Genomic DNA, 17,502 nt, shown 5'->3' with positions numbered 1-17,502 from the left:
TTAATTCTGTAAACCGAGGAATTACAAATTTTATTCAGAGTTGTTCAAAGCCAACATGCGCAAAATGAACAAAACTCGTGAAATAATAAATATGATCTTCCGTTAATTAAATAATAATAATACAATTTTTAGTTAATTTCGAAGAATTTAAATATTTTAAAATATCTTAGTCAATTTGTATTGGGTTACTGATATTTAGTCAAAGAGGAAACACTATTTCAATGTGTACCTTGTAACCTCAAATGCATTGTTTTGACAGTTGTATAAATTAAGTTCTATTTAATGTTAATTATCGTTAAATGATAGCTATTGTACATTATAAAAATGAGCGATTCTGAGGACGAGAACTATGTTTCTTTTGGAGTTCCTCTTGACCCTCTGGATGAAGGTAACTAAGAAAATCTCAATAATAAAGGTTGATGTTAAACATGTTCCATTTTGCTATGTACTTTTTGTAGATAATTTACCAAGAAAAAAACCTGTCACCATTGAAGAACAATGTGCATATGATGCACAAGGCAGGCGTAGATTTCATGGAGCCTTTACTGGAGGTTTTTCTGCTGGATACTTTAACACTGTTGGTACCAGGGATGGTTGGAGACCACAGCAATTCAAGTCTTCCAGAAGTAGCAAAGCAGAAAGTATTACTCAACGACCAGAAGATTTCATGGATGATGAAGACACAGGAGAATTTGGAATTGCACCAAAGGGTATTTGTGCTACCAGTGATTATACCGATCATGGGCATAGAGGTATTAAACGAGAAAGAGTTAACCGTGAGAGCAGTGGTCCTATCCCTGGTACCCCAGTATTGAAGGACCTTTTGAAACCTGTAAAGTAAGTATCCATATAATACATGAGTTAAACTATTAATTTCAATCACTAATTAATATTTAATATAATAGAGAGACAGTTGGAATTATGTTACTGAAGAAAATGGGATGGAGACCAGGTCAAGGTATAGGATCTAGACTGACAAAACAGGAGAAAGCTAAAATAAAAAGTAGAAATGCAAAAATGAAAATATTGCAACAAGAATCTAAGAAGGCAAATTCAGAAAGTAGTTCAGAGGAGTCAGAAGATGATTATGGAGATGTTACATTTGCTCCTGATGATTATGAACCATTTAGGTAAACTCACAACTTTATGGTACAAATTTGTTAAATGACAAACACTTTGTAACATACACTATTCATTTTTTATAGGTGTAATCCGAAGGATAATTACTTTGGCATAGGATATAGTGGCTTAGATAGAAGAACCATACTTTCTGGTCATGTAAATTTATTTGACACTCCAGCATTTAGTGTTCAGGATAAAAACAAGAAGTTATCAATACATGGTCAAGCATTTGGAGTTGGTGCATTTGAGGCTGACGACGAAGATATATACGAGAGGGAGGACATGTCGCGTTACGATTTTGCACTCGGTCCAGAACGTAAAACAAAGACGAGATGGTCTGCCGAAAACAGTTTGAGAAATTTGAACGATAATTGCTTAGAAGGTTTTGCACTGGCAACTGCTAAATTACAACATAAGAAAATTTATCCACCGCCAGACTTACCCAAGGATTTCGTACCAGTGCATGCAGTTAGGAAAAGCCGATTTTATCCACCAACCGATAATATTCCTCGAGCAATGGAAAACGGAAAACGCAAAGAACTTACAGCTGCGGATAGGGCTAGAATACTGGAAGACTCTAATAGTTCTAAAAAACCATCAGAATCGTATCCAAATTCGGTACCATCGGTTGCATCTAATATCATTACTAAAGTGTTGAATTTGCATGGGAAACAAGAAACGAAAGAAAGGCAAAAGGAAGAAAGTCAGAGAGCTAAAGCAGCCACGTCATGGATGGATAAACTGAATGCGCAAAGTTTTGTCAAAGGAGGCACTGTTGGTCTCAGTAAAGATTCTGAGGGAAGCTTGAAAAATTTAGAGGAGTTTAAAGATTCCTTTTCGGCATCTGATGAACAAAAAGGTACAAATAGCAGTAATTTAAAGGAAGACAATTCTGCAAACAAGAGCACGGTGAAACCATTTTTATCTGATCCTGATAAACAGAGACGTTTCGAGCAGTATTTAGTTTTCTCAAATAAAGGTGAAAAGAATAAGCTCGAGAGTATACAGCCACTATCAATGACAGAGTGGGACAGGGAGCACGAACGCGTGGAGTTTGAGCAAGCAGCAAAACTATTTGTCCAACCAATAAATGATTACGTTACGAACAAATTTACACATGCTTCTGAGCATACGTCTGCAAGTTCAGATGCTTCTTCTACAAAATACGAAGAAGAGAACGAGATGAAGCAGGCTGTAAAGATGAAAATGTTTGGTAAGTTAACTAGAGAGCGCATAGACTGGAAGCCTGCTAGTATCGTTTGTAAAAGATTTAATATTCCTGAGCCACAAGGTGGCTGTGCTCAACCCGAGCTGCAAAAGAAAACTGCAAAGTTTTCCATCTTCGATTCCATTGACTGGAGTAATTCTACGAAATTTTTAAGGGCTAGTGATACAGTATCGAAGGAAACTAAACCTGCTGATACACCAAAAGAAGAAAGTATCAATAGTACAAATTCAGATATAAAATCCAATAGCAATATACCTTTTAGTAGTCAAATTTTAGAGCCTGTGTCTGAGAAGATGAAAAATTTTGAAGCTTCCTATGAGAAAGTCTTTGGCAAAGAAGTCCAAGAAACATTTTCTAAAGTCGCCGAAGTTGAAGAAACTACAAGCAAGTTTGACTCAAGTACAACTTCAGAGACTGCAGAGAAGCAAGCCAGAGATGATGAAAGTGCTAGTATAATAAAAAGTAAATCTGAAGAAAAGAAAGATCTTTTTAAAGCAATTTTCTTAAGTAGTAGTGAAGAGTCTGAGTCAGAGCCTGAAGAAAGCATGGATAGCGAGGCAGTGAAGTCAGTTTTAATCGGTAAAGTTCCAAGCGAGGTGAATGTAAACAGAAACACTTCTCCACCAAGGGGTATCTTCGCTAAGGTAGACCTTGATAGTCTGATAGCTGATCCTAGATCTAGTGCACAAGCAAATGAAACAAAAGAGAAGGAGACAATTTTAGTATCAGATTCAGAAAGCAAACAAATTAATGATGCTGATTCAAATCCTCCGGATATTGAACTGTTGCCTGATATGTATGGACCCGCACTTCCTTCAAGATTGCTGAAGAACGAGCCTCCCACACCAGAGGCATCCAGTTCACAAACTTTCAAACCTGTGTTTAAAAGCGTTGTAGTAGCAAAACCCAAAACAGACTCTAAGATATCCGGCGTGTGGGTAGAGCGAACGAAAGTGAAGAAGTCTAAGAAGGAGAAGAAAAAACATAAACATAAAGAGCACAAGAGTTCAAAGCACAAGCGGAAGTCGAAGAAGGAGAAACGCGGTTCGTGATCGAGGACATCGGGACTGTAACGAAGGATCAAACGAAGAAGATACTGTTAGAGGAAGTATGTATACGTGCTGATTATTTATTTTACGTCCCTTCTTGTTTGCAGCACTGCATAATGCGATTTATACTTGATTAGATATTCGAAAATGCTCGTGCAAATTGTAATTATGATATCAGTAAAGGGATGTCTGATATGTATAAAACCATACATGTTTTCGTATACGGTCTAATAATACGCATAATTGAGCAGTCCCTTTTTTTTGTTAATTACAGCACCATTTGGTATGATTGTACATTTAAAGACAGCTGAATCAGTAATGGAGAGCAATGAATTCAATTAGGTTCTATAAAATTGTAATTTAATTATTTGATGTCATAGAAGTCCTTGATACTGGTCTACTTTGACTGGAAGTACCAATTTTCTTCTCCACGCTGAAAACAGAGAAACAGAATTAATTAATACTTATTGTAAAAATTGTTAAATATTTTCTGTCATTGATTATTTTATCTTCATTCTTTAATTTGTACATATTTGTCACGACGTCAATATTAAAACGTAGTTTATTACTCGATTAATTGTATTGTTTAAAAAATGGCATTTTTTCAAACACTTTTATATTTATTTGAACTATACCTGCTGCTCCTTGAGCCTCGTTTGAACATGTCCGTTAACTTTTTCTTCAGATTTTTCTTTTCAGTCTTCTCGTTGATGCTGGTTTCAGATCCTGAGGTCTATAAGCGAGAAGTATTGATTTTACAATTACGGGAAATAATGCTATTTAATAGATGTTTCTGTTATTTATTTACCTGAAGAGAAAGGTCCGTGGAAACGTGTGGATCGTCTACACTAGCTGATTTAGTTAACTTTGTGGTGATCTTCCTTATTATTCCTTTACCGTGTTTCTTTTCTCGTTCCAGCATTTCGCTTTTCGTAGAACCAGTGGAGAGCCGACTAAAAATAAATAATAAATTACTTTTAGTATTTTACATATTTCTAAATGTATTATTTAATATGTTACTGAAATACCTATCCACACTAGAATCTCTCTGCAAGCTAAGCGTTCGTCCATCAACTTCCGAGCCTTCCAATGATTGCAAGCTGGACATGTTACTATCGGTGCCCCAAATACGCGACTGTAACGGGACATGAATCGACTGTTATATCTGATTCAATTTTTACATTATTGAAAGCATCATTCTATACATACTTCCTCGTTTCGTGCCGACGTCTGTTCCAAAGATAAGCTCTTTCGCTTCAAACGTGGCTTCGAACGAGCTGTCGTTATTCCTTTGCCTGGGTCACTCTCAACAGACGTTGATCTGATAGTGCACAGAAATTGTTGTTACATTTAATCAAAGTGGAACGATCTGTATATATCAATCACTATACATTAATCTTCACCTTTTGCTAAGTTTCTTCAACCTCGTTGCGTTACTCTCATCGGCTGCTTTCTTCGACTCCTTCAATTCTTTTGCTACATCCATCAATTTTTTAATGGTGTACTCCAATTTTTCTGTTTTTTCACCAAGTTGTGAATTTGAACCTGCAAACAAATGCAATTAGTTATTCGACTTAAATTATTTAGATATAAATAATGATCGTACCTCTTATTTCACCCTTTGCGTCCAACATTGGCGATGACTCTCTCGACTTTGATCCCTTTGAAGCATGAGAGCGAATTAAGTATTTTATGATTAATTACTTAGATTAATTTAATATACCTTTAGTCTCCTAGGCGGTGTAGGCGTGTAAGTGCTCGACGTTCCATTTTCAGCTATGCCGTTCAGTTCAGGGAAGAATTTCATCAAGTCATTGACTTGTTGCAACAGTACATTGATATTCCTTAATTCAACTTGTTCCTGTTTACACTTTTTGTAGATCGCGTCTTTCAGTTCCTCTCTCTCCCTCTCGTGTCGCTCTTTTTCTCGCCTCATTTTCTCGTTGCTGGTCCTCAATTTTGCATGAGCATCTCTTAACTCTAGCAAATCACACTGCAACTGTAAAGACAAACATTGTACGCTAGTTCATTAACTTTTATACCTAATACTTTCTTATTTTTGACGTATGTCTACCTCCAACAATTTCTTCTTACTCTCCTCCTTTTCTTCATCGTATACCTTCTTTAACTGATCCTGTCGCCTCTTATTTTCCAATCGTTCTTTGGAACGTTCTCTCTCAATCTGCAGAAGAAGGTAACTCAGTTGACTCTTGTGCTAAACTTTAGTAATAACAACTTCAATTTAGTACATACTTCGAATAGAGTTTGTCGCAAATCCCTGGCCAGCGTAGCTGTTTCTTGCAGTAGTCTTTGGTGATCCTCTCGTTCCTTTTGCCAAGCCAGTTCCATGCGAACTTTCAACCCTGGGATCTTGGTCCTGCCACTAGCAAGCATTCGTTCCTCTTCAAGCTATAGTATTGGAAGTGTAATATTAAAAAGGTAATAAGATCTGTCTGCAGTTTTACAGCAAAGCTGATCAATGAAGATACCTCATTGATTCGTGACTGTAATTCAGACACTTTAACATGACTCGCCGACTTCTCCGACACCAATTCAGCTTTCAGTCTGGATGCTTCTAACCTTGTTTCAGACAATTCATCTTCCAGGCTGTTAATCTGCCTTTCCAGAACTAGTTTGCTTGCACCAGTCATTTCCTCCTCCTAAAGAAAGGAATACTCTGCCATTAATATTGTTACTGTTTATTATATAATTTAGCAAAGTAACTTGTAGTTGAATTTCGGTAATCACCTCGTCAGACTTTCCAGAAGATGCATTTGATTGTCTGCCTCTAGCAGACTTCAAATCCGCGATTGTTTTCTGAGCACCTTCCAACATATGTTTGTACGTATCGCGTTCGCGTTTGTATCGCGATAGTTGGTTCTGAATCGCTTGGATCTCATCATTAATAGCTGTGATCCTGTGCTCGTATCTCATTTTGCACTGCGCTAAGTCAGCTTTCTTCGCTTTTTCCATGTTGTCAAGTGCGTTCTTTAGTTTCCGAATCTCCGACTCGAGAGCATTGGTATCCGGCGTCAAAGCTTGGTGAATTTTTGTCACTGCTTCGTAGTCCTTCAGCTTGTCAGAGAGATCGTCATTCTGTGAAATATAAATTCGTTCAACTATCTTCCTAAAGTTAGAATTAATCTTCGACTATCAATTTTCTTACCGCTTTTCTTAAGTCTTCCAATCGCGTTACTAATGTATTGTTCTCTTTCTTCAAATTACTTATGTCGTTATTCAGATCTGTTATCATGGCTCTGTTTGGTAACTCACTCTCCCGTAACTTGTGCTGAAAAATATTTATATATGTAATTTTAAAGCCCTTGTGATATTTTGTATTATATATATTCTTACTTCCAATGTAGTTTTTTCAGATCGCCATTCGCTTTCTTTCAATTTAACGGTTTGTCTTAGTGCTTCCAATTCTTTGCGAATGCTAATAAGTTCAGTGTTTTGTTCTCGCAGTTTGCTGTAATATAAAAGTATAATGACATTTCATTTTATTAAAATTAAATTAATAATTTAGCAGTATTAATTACTTGTTGAGTGCTTCATTGTCACTTTCAAACTGTGCTTTCAACTTTCCAAGTTCATTATACTTCTCATTCAAGTTATCGTACTCCTGTTGACCCTTCTTCAATTCGTTCTCCAGATCTGAAATATAAGCCACTGTTACCTCATATAGACTCTTCTGACTAACTCCTTGACTTCATAGTAAAACAACTTACTTAAAATCTTCTCGTTATACGTCTGCCTCATTTCGTTCATCCTCTTGTTGTTTAATCCAGTCTTTTCCAACGAATTGATTTTCTTCTTCAGCATGGATACATCAGCTTCCTTGGACTGTTTCTCCTGTTCAATTTGAGACAACAGTTTTTCCTTTTCTTTCTTCAAGTCGGATACCTCCGTAGTCAGGCTACTTATTTTTGTGGAATTTGAGGATTTTGCATTCTCTAACTCTTTCTTCAAGCGTTTTACTTCAGTGTCGAGTTTGCTCTTAGTTTGCTCGACCTAAAAGGAAGAGTTCATGTAATTAATTTTCTTATGTCCCTATTCCTATGTCCCTAGATCCTTCAAAATCACTCACAGACGACATTGACTGCGTCATTTTCGATTCTCGTTCAGTGTAAGCAGACAAATCGTCCTGCAACTTCTTGTTTTTCTCTCGTTCCTGTGATAATTCTCTCTTCAGCTCATTTATCGTTTTCTCCATTTTTTCGCCTTCCTTTTCTGACGACTTGGCTGTCTCTAAAAGAATAATGATGTTGAGAAAGTAGAAGGTTTATCAAAGCCTTAGATTTATATCCATCTTTACCTAAATCCTTTTTCAGTTGAACAACTTCATTGTATACTTTAAGTTTTTCCGCGGATAACGAGAGTAGTTTCGATTTCAGCTTCTCCTTTTCCTCAGACAACGACGTTTTCTCTTGGTCCCATGCCTTCCTTTCAGCTTCCCTCAAGTTCACAGCTTCGTCCAGTTTCTTTTTAACTGAAACGCAATGAAACTGATGGTAAAAGTTTTAAGTAACAAGTTAGATCGTAGAGGGTTTTCTCACTGTTTTGAACATCGACATTCTTGTCTTCAACTTTGGAGCCCGACGGTGTTCTCTTTTTCTCCTTCTCGTCAGACAGTTCCTTTGTGACGGTGTCGAGCTTCTCTTTAAGTAGTTCGTGCTCCTTCAGAAGTTTGTCATATTTCGCGTGATTGTCTTTGGATTTCAGTTCTTGAACGTCCACATCTTTGCCATCGGAAATATTCGTGAAAATGGTCATCAAATCTCCTGTAAAAGGAATTCATGATTTCACAGTATCTTTTTAAAGTAATTTGACTGTTTCATGATGTCAAGCACACACCTATTTCCTTCTCCATTTCATCCACCATCTTCTTAAGCTGTACCTTGGTCGTGAATTCTGTTGCCTTCTTCTGAGGTCTGCCTTGGAACTCGCCCTTGATCTTTTTTAATGTATCCTCAACCTTCTTCACCTAAAAATAGCAGTCTTTTATTATTAATAATCAGGTATGAGTTTCAGAAGTTGCATTAATTATGAAATACCTCATCATATTTCTTCTCCAGGGTGTCTTTTTCAGACTCCAGCTCTTCTACCTTTCGCTCAACCTTCCTCAGCTTAAACGACAATATTCGACAGTTCTTATTAGACTGTTCCAAGCTCTTTCGCAGACGAACGTACTCGTCCGCTTGCTCATCCCTTAACAAAATCAAACATTCTCGTATCACATACTGATTGTTACAGACAATACAATATACGTCGTTAAAGATTATGCCAATATCTTGAACCGCTGTACATTATAATTACCTTCATTAATTAATTTGCATTCACATTATTGACTTAAATGGAAACCGCACGACAGACAAAAGCATGTAATGTATATAATGATCGAAAGGGTTCGACGACAGTATTTCAGTCCACGTACTGCTCTCTTTAAAAACGCTAGGTTTCTACGATTCCTCTTTAGTGACATTGTTAACAAAATCTCAACACGTTGACTATCATATGAGTTAGCAATATACATATTTTAAAAATTTAAGTATTTAGAAAGATTTGGAAATTTGAAGGAGGATTTGAAGATTTGAAGGATATACAAATTTAAAAAATTGGAGTAAGATATTTTTAAATGTGAAGATGTAACAAATCAGATATAATAGCTATTGTTAGTAACAGAATCAGAATTATTGAACGCTATTAATTTCTTTTGTAGAGACACCGATGATGTCCAGTGATAGTCAACGTGTTAACATCAATGCAATTGAAAGCCGGAGGAACTCGTTTACCAAGCGATCAAACGTCCACGCGTTCGTTGTAGCTTTGGCGAAAAGCAGTGTCGTCGTGTTGGAATCGCACGTGTCATCCGTCCAAATCGTCGTCCTGCAACAATTCAGACAGCTCATGTTGCTAAAAGATTTTTGCGACACGCTGCAGTATTTCCCCTCGTGTTACGTTTCATCCCTGATTGACGAAAAAAATTCGATTTACGAGTTTCCATTTCATCGTTTTAAAGAGGTCGAGTTTGATTTGAACTTTACCGCAGTAAGTGGAAATTCACTGTTTTCGAGTCCCTTCAGCGTCTCAGTGTCATCTTGTAAACTTTTTATGCTGGCATTCAAACACGTGTTATTGACATCAAGAAAAATCACACAAGCGAGTCATAATTCGCCATTGTGGAAAGTTTCTTACTGATTTGGTTAATGAATTCGAATTCAGACAAACCGGTTAGTACAATGCCTTCAATTTCCTCTTCTTGTTCATTTTACAATCGTGGATCACAGGGTTAAATCGAATTTTTTTTGCTTTCAGTCTAGATCCTCTACAGCAACACGTTTCAAGGATAGGCAAGGAAATAATAAAAATCTTTATAAAACACTCTCAGAAACTGAAACGAAAAGACAAATAAGCAATATGAACATGCGCGAGCAAACAAGAATATAAGTTACCTGAAGGTATCTTGTAACTCATATATTTCTTCCTCCAACTGACGAATCTCTTTCTTCATGTCTTCGTTTTCGTCCATCAGGGTCTCGCACAGATTTTCTGCTGCTTTCAGTTTAGAACGCAGCTCCTCCTTTTCTCGATCTCTCTCGCCTCTGAAGGATTTTGAACTTGTTTCTTTCTCTAGCTCTTTTATCTTGTTCAGAAGACTTGTCTTCTCTTGTGTCAGGGCTGTGTATGAATAGAATTTTATTAAAGAATAGTAATTTATTTGTGAAGTTATTAATTCTAAGATTAAATATGAATTTATACCTTCATTCTTTTTTTGTAGTTTCTGTAACTCATTCGACGATGCTTTGTTGGATATGTTTTCCATTGTTGTCAGTCGTCTCATCAAGATCTCACTCTTTTCCCTCTCTGCTTTCTCACATCTTGCTTGCAACTCGTTCAATTGTGCCCTTAGACGGTCCATCTCGCTCTGAAGAAAATAAACTTGTCATATTCTTTTCTGTACATGTAGATTTGAATCTGTACTCTCAGCTTTGCTACTATTTGCATCTATTTTCTAGCATTATCTATCGCTATACCAGCCGGCAACACGTTGCTCAGAATAAACTGATAATGTATATAATTGTAATTATCTATTAGCTGCTTGTATTCTATGTCCAGCGAGGATATTAATTTCATCTTCAAACATCAGGTATTCTGTATAATTAAGACGTTGCGTTCTTCAGCAATTTGTAGATGGATCGGAAATGTTAGATGCATGAAACTATGTATGATAACTTTTTACGCGATTTGTACAGCATGGAAGTACTTGACGAGTGTTAGTTTTTTGGATGAACGGAATCTTTGGTTAGTACGTTCTATCCTCAGAAGTGTCCTCTTAAGTGAAGAGACTCTCTGATTAGCGCAATTCAAAAAGAAAATCAGCGATGAACAAAAAAAGACAAAAAAAAATCGCAAATGGGATGCAGATGTTGGTATCATTACGTTCTTCGTCGTCTCTTCCTTTCCCATAAGGTGATCCTCATTTTGTATCGCGCTTTTCGACGAACCGATCTTCGACTTTTTCACCTGAATAGAGAAACAGTAATTTACGCAACATTCGTAGACAAGGGAGGTCCATTTCTCTGCAAGTGGCCATTGCTTTTTCAGGGTAGATACCTCGATCGGGTAAAGTTTCAAGGTTAATGGAATCAAATCAATAAAAAACATTGAAACAACTGTAGATGGGGACTGAAGAATGTAGCTGTGTCAGGATCTCTTGATTATTGTGTTCTGCTGTTGTAAAAAAACCTATTTCTAAATTGAACATCTTTTTCTTTATCATTTAAGCGTTTTATAAGAGAGCTGTTTTCTAGTATCCTTCTATATGATCTTTCCAATGATTTTTAAGACAGTATCTCTATAGTATGCCAGTTTACCTGAATGATAAACTCAACGTCGTTCTCGGAAGTATTCTCACTGCTGTTAGCTATAACTTCTTTGATCTGTAATTTCGTTGGCCTTCTTCCTACGGGAATAATATAATTTGATAAGAAAAAGTATTATGTATTTAAGAAACTGAAAGAAAATAAATGATATCATGTAATTACTATCTAATCTTTCATCTTCTTTATCGATGGCAGAAAGATCCATGAGCGATGTCCAGCCGGCCGACGCATGCGACGGTTCAGGAGTTTCTTTAAAATCATCTTTTGCTAGGTTTGTTGCTGATGACCATACCCTTTTCCCATTCTCTGCGGACCTGATGAAACTATATTAGATGCTACTAACTTACTTTTAATTTCTACAGCTTAGTACCATACCTTCCTGAAGATTGATCAAACGAAAGGCTAGGCGATGACGCCGTAATGTCCCTCAAGTTATCCTTCTTACCCCCGTGTTCTTTGTAATCCCTAAAAGAAATAAAGCAGTTATTTGTATTGTTACTTAACTTCAGTCTTACTAATCCATCACAGAACTCATGAACACAGCACAGAGACATATTTTATGTGTTTCCTATATCCATGAAAAGAAAGGTACCTGAAGCATCGTTTGCAGCGGGTCGGCCACCGCACTTGAGGATGGAAACCAAGGGGGCAGAGAGGGTCTCCTTTCTTCGACGAATACATGTGGTGCATTCTACATGTACAAACAAGAGATAACGAATGACAGACATCTAGACATGTGTACATATGTAGTTAACTTATGTTTATGACATAGTGGTACACCATTGCACACAGTGTAATATGTTAAAATTGAAACTTGCATATAGTGTAAGTTTACAAGAATGTAAGTTTATAGAAGAGACTGCGTAAGACATTCAGATGGAAATCACAGAGGATCGTTATTTACATGAATGACCAGTTTGAATCATAATCTGGTGCTATATATTACTAGAATAAACAAGTAGAAATTAGTATTGCCATATATTAAAGGGTAAGGTTACAACAATGATCTCAAAATGATAGACAACTTTTGCCTATTTATAAGTGATGAAAGGCAAAAATTCTTTTAACTGTGAACTTTCTGATGGAAATGAAAAAGCCATATAAATTTCTATACTAAAATTGTCCATCATTTTAAGGTCTTCATGACTGCCTCACCATTTAAATATGGCTTTAATATAACATAGTAATATTAGATACAAGATGATAGTACATATAAGAATGGTTCTTCATTGTGCAGTTTGAATCTGGTTAAACAATTAAACAATTTGGTCAGGAACGACGACGACAGCATTGAAGATACATTGAAGAAGCTCCTGATAAATTTCGTACCACCATATACGCGTTACGTGGAAAATACACGGGTGCGGAAATCGAGTCGCTGACCGATTTCCGACAGAGCATATCTTGTAAGGGTATCACACTGAGCGTCCTGTTTGGCCTCTTGAGTCTAACAGTAACTAAAGTACTCGTTTGATGACTCGAGGGCCGTGAGTATCATAGGATCTACCTAAAAACGAAACCTTGAATTAATAAGAGAATAAAGTTTCGCAAGAAACGGGGCGAGACTTAGCGAACCGCTTGGCTTTCTGCAAATCGTGAAATACTTGGCAAGGAATAAATGAAAATCGACTTGAAACTCTGCTTTATAGATATATAGTTGCAATACGTATTGGAGAAACCTTGATGTCGAAATCCACTGCATAAAACATGAAATTTGTATTACTCGTAATTTTTTTAATTATCGTGTTCCTTAATTTGGCATTCAGTTGCGACGAAATGTGGGGACAAAGAGACCAACAATTCGCGATGCTACTTCCGGGTTGTAACAATAAAAAAAATTTTAATATTTACGTTTCAAGTTATATTTTTGCGAATTTTAGAACTTGGAAATTAAAAAATTGTAGAGTTTCGGAATAGTATCACATTAGGATTCGAATGAGTAAATATTCCGCCTTCCCTCCTCCCGATATTCAAAGACGAATATTAAAATATATATATTCAACATAAATAAAATATTCTCATATAACGCTAAACTTTCAAACATAAAATTATCCATTCATTTTTAGACAATTCATCCTGAAAGATAAAAAATCATATGAAATGTAAAGTTATATATTATACACATATTATCTACAATGTGATGCATTGATTATTCCAGTGGTGTAGCTTATATTTTTACGACCATGTTCCAGTATTATGCAATTTTTTATCGATTGACGTATACTCACTTGATCGATATTCACTCTGATGCACAGGTGAAATAAAAGTTCAATTTCATTAGCAACAATTACACAAGATGCTTAGAAATTCATCTTCCATCTTGAAAAAGTAAAACGAGTTAGCCGATTGCATATTAAACAATTTACACTAATCGAGTATTTTGCCGGGAAAATGAATCCGTTCGAAGCGTCCCTCAATCGCAGCTTCCGTGGCACATTTACATCGTACAATGTTACTCGTTTCCGCACTGATTTTTCAATTTCTTTTTTTCTTCGCTGTCTACAACGATCGTAACATCGATAGACGTCACTAATAGCACTGACACGATGCTGCTATTACAAGGGTTAGGCCGTTACTTGACTCGAACCCGTGCGTTTGGTAATTTGGAAGAATGCCAGGATATATATTTATCTCTAGCTATAAATATAGTGCGCCTCCTTGCGAGTATTTTACGCACGCATTTTCACTGACGTCGTCTGTACAGTGTTTGCTTTGTAAATCATTTTTTTGTACCCCATTAAGTCAGAGTATCATATTGCTGAGAAAGACTAAGTTCCATAAACTAAAAATACTGTTTTAGCTATATTGTTGCACGAGTTTCAAATTTGAATGAACGCGCACTTTTTAAACGATATCACCAGCGCCATCTGTGCCGCGCTAAATCCATAGATCTAGGATCTATGAACTGAGCGTAAGCTCGAATATAATTGCTGATGCATGATGACTGATCATTTCTGCGCATGTTCGGAACCGCCAATTTACTAAATTCAAATTTTAAATTAAGAAGCCCTCTTCCGCCCCGCTCCTCGTGCGTTTACAATCATATTATAATGCAGATGATAACGCACATTATATACATATAATGTGTATATATTATAAAATGTTTTAAATATAAAAGAAACAACAAAAAAGTAACATTATCTGTTTAATAAAGAGATACAGTTTCATATGGGTATTTCATTTATTTTGTTAGAAAGACAATTTGATAATAAAGGCAGACACCTACACCTTCTGTATAAAAACTTTGTAATAACATTTTCGATACACCCTGTTTCCAAATATCACGTTAATTATATAACACCAGTTTTAACCACATATTGCACCTTATAGATGCACCGTATAAAAACATAAATTGTGAGAAATACTCTATTAATGAATCATACAAAAAATGAGCATTATAACTGTTACATAATATTAATACAATTTTATAAAGCATTTTTCAATACAAAAGTAAAAACAGACATAAATAAAACGAGGTACAATTTTTTATCTTTACACCAAATTTTCTATCAAAAGAATTAATAGTAATATAATTTTAATGAACGTATAAGCAACGTTCATTTGTGGATATATAAATTAACTAATTTGTCCTAAAATCCACATAAAATTAATCGAAGAACTTGACTGAGTTAATCTTTCTTGGAATTGATATAAAATACCAGAAAACTTAACCAGATAACAAATATAGATACTTAGTATCATATTCTTTGCATTTTATGTATTGCACTACTCTCACCTTTTCGTGTATTAATACTTTCGAGGTGGTGAACAACATTTTATGTTATAAAAATAGAATTTTAGATTAAAATATTAACTATCAATATATTTTATATAAAAATTCAAAAATTTTTAATAATTTATATTTGATCATATTAAATTTGTTCTTTAGATACTCTAATTTGTTGCATATATATATATATAAGCTATAATATATTTTGAATAACAATCCCAGTTAACAGAACGAGAGTATTAATCGTTCAAATGTCAAGTGAGATAATATTCAGATTGCATAGTTATATAATACATAATCTTCTGAATCTTTTACAAATGTTATCTTTATCAATGTTGTGTTTTCGCCGTTTTTATCAGAACGAACATATTTTCGCTATCAATATTCATAAATCTTAGCGCTTTACAACTTGGAACGAAGAAGTTCAATTTTTTTAGCAGCGCGTTTTTGCAAATCAATCAATTTTATTGCTATTCCCATGTTACCTTGAATTCTGATCTTTCCTTCGAAAAAGGCTTTTTGCGGATTCAGTTTTCCAGATATGAAATCAGTAATATCGTCGTCATTAATTATAATTGTAACATCAGGTTTCGCGGTTCCATAGTATTCTACTTTTCCTTTTCCCGTTTTAGCATCTACTATCCAGTAACCTTCCTCACCTGATGGTTTCTTAATTACTTTGAACCCGTATACCCCGCGAACTTTTTCAATTAAATTATCCTCATCTTCTTGCATTGCAACTTCCAATATTTTGAATAATTTATTTGCTTTGAAGATATCTGGATTAGGAGTTCCGGCCAAAGTCTTTTTGACCGGTGTCTGCGAAATTGTAGGTTTTTGCGAAATTGTAGGTTTTCGCGAATTTGTAGATTTCTGTGCGTTAGGGAAACCCAAACGATACAAAGCAACTACAACTGCTCCTCCTAAGCCTATATTATGTTGTAATGCAAGTTTTGCATTTGGTACTTGTCTTTTGCCAGCTAGACCCCGAAGTTGCCAACAAAGTTCAGTACATTGAGCTAATCCTGTTGCTCCTAAAGGATGTCCCTTTGAGATTAAACCACCACTTGGATTTATAACATATTTTCCTCCATATGTGTTATCTCCAGCATCAACCAACTTTCCACCGTGACCAGGAGGACAAAGGCCAAGAGCTTCATAAGTGATAAGTTCATTTGTAGAAAAACAATCATGCAATTCTATAACGTTAACATCACTTGGCTTGTAAAGAGTTTGAGTAAATAATTTCTCAGTAGCATTCTTTGTCATATCATAGCTGTAAAATAGGAAAATAATGTATGTGAGAGTTTAATATGGATCAGTTTTAACTTTCAAGTCAATTTTCTTACCCAATAAGTTTAATGGCACTTTTTTCTGTGAATGTTGAAGGTGTGTCTGTAGACATTTCCATTGCTACAATTTCTACTGCCTGTGATTCAAGTTTATGCTTATGAACAAATTCTTCAGTGGCTAAAATTACAGCTGCTGAACCATCAGATGTTGGACAACATTGGAGCTTAGTAAGGGGTCCAAATACTTTGGGAGACTTCATTATTTGATCCAATGTATATTTCTCTTGGAATTGTGAATATGGATTATTAGTGGAATGTAAATGATTTTTATAAGCAATTTTTGCAAAATGCTCAGGTTTAGTGCCATATTTTTTCATGTGTTCAATTCCAGCATTTCCAAACATTTGAGCAGTAATTGGACTGTTATTTATGCCTAAAATCAAATATAAATTATAATACAAATTGTTTAAAAACTTAAATAAGTGCTCTGACAATTATAATTTTACCAGCAATTTCAGACATAACTTCTATATGCTTATCCATTGGATTGGTACGATCTAAAAACTTTGACATTAAAGAGCCTCTTTCCATTTTCTCAAAACCAACAGCCAATACGCAATCAGCTGACCCACTCTCTATGATTTGTTTCCCCATAATTAAAGCAGTTGAGCCAGTAGAGCAATTATTATTTACATTATATATGGGACAACCCGTAAGACCAACTTCATATATAGCTCGTTGACCACAGGTGGAATCTCCATAAACATATCCAACACAGGCAGCTTTTATACAAGTATAAGGAATGTGTGCATCCTCCAATGCTTTTGTAATCGCTTCTTTCGCTAAATCCGGATAATCTACATCTTGTCGTTTTCCTGGTTTCTCGAATTTTGTCATACCGACACCCACAACGTAAACTTTCACTTTTGATGGCATTTTCATGTTTTCTTAATAACGATATAGAAATAATTAAAAATATGTATAAGTATACGTGCGGTCAATCCGGTCCTTAATTCGCGATAACAACTGGATATTTTGAACGTGTTGGATTTATTAAGAATGCTGTGACATGAAGTGGACTTTAAACTCTTTAAATCTAATCATAAAAAATAAAATATACAATTCCTTGAATGACGAAGCTACTTCACGACTTTCCTCCACGCTCGTCGATAGAGCGTAAATGAAACTTTGCAAAGAG

At 35.5% G+C, this 17,502-nt stretch overlaps 3 protein-coding genes across 9 annotated transcripts; 1 reads left to right on the top strand and 2 right to left on the bottom strand.

The window, feature by feature from the left end:
- Window positions 1-21: 21 nt before the first annotated feature.
- Window positions 22-14,611, top strand: LOC100879521 (G patch domain-containing protein 1). Of its 7 annotated transcripts, XR_013037455.1 has the most exons (7): window positions 22-388; window positions 459-837; window positions 906-1,130; window positions 1,206-3,458; window positions 9,119-9,629; window positions 9,715-11,553; window positions 11,645-11,785. XR_013037455.1 is itself a non-coding variant. In XM_076529398.1 (4 exons), exons 1-4 carry the CDS (start codon window positions 325-327, stop codon window positions 3,400-3,402), a joined length of 2,865 nt encoding a protein of 954 aa, XP_076385513.1. In that variant the 5' UTR covers window positions 22-324; the 3' UTR covers window positions 3,403-4,008. The 7 variants fall into 7 exon arrangements, 1 of the variants encoding a protein (XP_076385513.1); XR_013037454.1 differs by lacking the exon at window positions 9,119-9,629 and having other exon boundaries at window positions 11,478-11,553; XR_013037453.1 differs by having other exon boundaries at window positions 9,119-11,553.
- LOC100879410 (uncharacterized) lies at window positions 3,460-12,614 on the bottom strand. The gene is given in 31 exon segments (XM_076529379.1): window positions 3,460-3,832; window positions 4,035-4,132; window positions 4,208-4,352; window positions 4,428-4,534; window positions 4,609-4,720; window positions 4,803-4,944; window positions 5,006-5,060; window positions 5,123-5,398; window positions 5,474-5,581; window positions 5,653-5,808; window positions 5,889-6,059; window positions 6,148-6,495; window positions 6,566-6,688; window positions 6,754-6,868; window positions 6,939-7,068; window positions 7,128-7,410; window positions 7,487-7,647; window positions 7,715-7,888; window positions 7,956-8,180; window positions 8,254-8,383; window positions 8,454-8,607; window positions 9,192-9,211; window positions 9,213-9,285; window positions 9,852-10,077; window positions 10,159-10,324; window positions 10,840-10,923; window positions 11,274-11,362; window positions 11,445-11,596; window positions 11,658-11,747; window positions 11,875-11,973; window positions 12,493-12,614. Coding segments are annotated over 31 exon segments (4,305 nt in total). The 5' UTR covers window positions 12,513-12,614; the 3' UTR covers window positions 3,460-3,759.
- ScpX (Sterol carrier protein X-related thiolase) lies at window positions 14,445-17,499 on the bottom strand. The gene is made up of 3 exons (XM_012284780.2): window positions 16,811-17,499; window positions 16,362-16,737; window positions 14,445-16,288 (listed from the first exon to the last, which is right to left on the bottom strand). The coding sequence occupies exons 1-3, from the start codon at window positions 17,244-17,246 to the stop codon at window positions 15,415-15,417; spliced, it is 1,686 nt and encodes a 561-aa protein (XP_012140170.1). The 5' UTR covers window positions 17,247-17,499; the 3' UTR covers window positions 14,445-15,414.
- Window positions 17,500-17,502: the final 3 nt, after the last annotated feature.

This window comes from Megachile rotundata, chromosome 3, assembly GCF_050947335.1.
Source record: "Megachile rotundata isolate GNS110a chromosome 3, iyMegRotu1, whole genome shotgun sequence".
Classification (NCBI taxonomy): Eukaryota; Metazoa; Arthropoda; class Insecta; order Hymenoptera; family Megachilidae; genus Megachile; species Megachile rotundata.
This window is presented reverse-complemented; position numbering and strand designations above follow the sequence as displayed.

What these genes read in the sequence shown, in the direction of transcription:
- LOC100879521 (XM_076529398.1), top strand. Translation starts at nt 325, where the DNA reads ATGAGCGATTCTGAGGACGAGAACTATGTTTCTTTTGGAGTTCCTCTT. An exon ending in TCTTGACCCTCTGGATGAAG is followed by an intron (nt 389 to 458) that starts GTAACTAAGAAA and finishes TACTTTTTGTAG; the next exon opens with ATAATTTACCAAGAAAAAAA. An exon ending in GATGATTATGAACCATTTAG is followed by an intron (nt 1,131 to 1,205) that starts GTAAACTCACAA and finishes CATTTTTTATAG; the next exon opens with GTGTAATCCGAAGGATAATT.
- ScpX (XM_012284780.2), bottom strand. Translation starts at nt 17,246, where the DNA reads ATGAAAATGCCATCAAAAGTGAAAGTTTACGTTGTGGGTGTCGGTATG. An exon ending in AGTTATGTCTGAAATTGCTG is followed by an intron (nt 16,738 to 16,810) that starts GTAAAATTATAA and finishes ATTTGATTTTAG; the next exon opens with GCATAAATAACAGTCCAATT. An exon ending in AGTGCCATTAAACTTATTGG is followed by an intron (nt 16,289 to 16,361) that starts GTAAGAAAATTG and finishes CCTATTTTACAG; the next exon opens with CTATGATATGACAAAGAATG.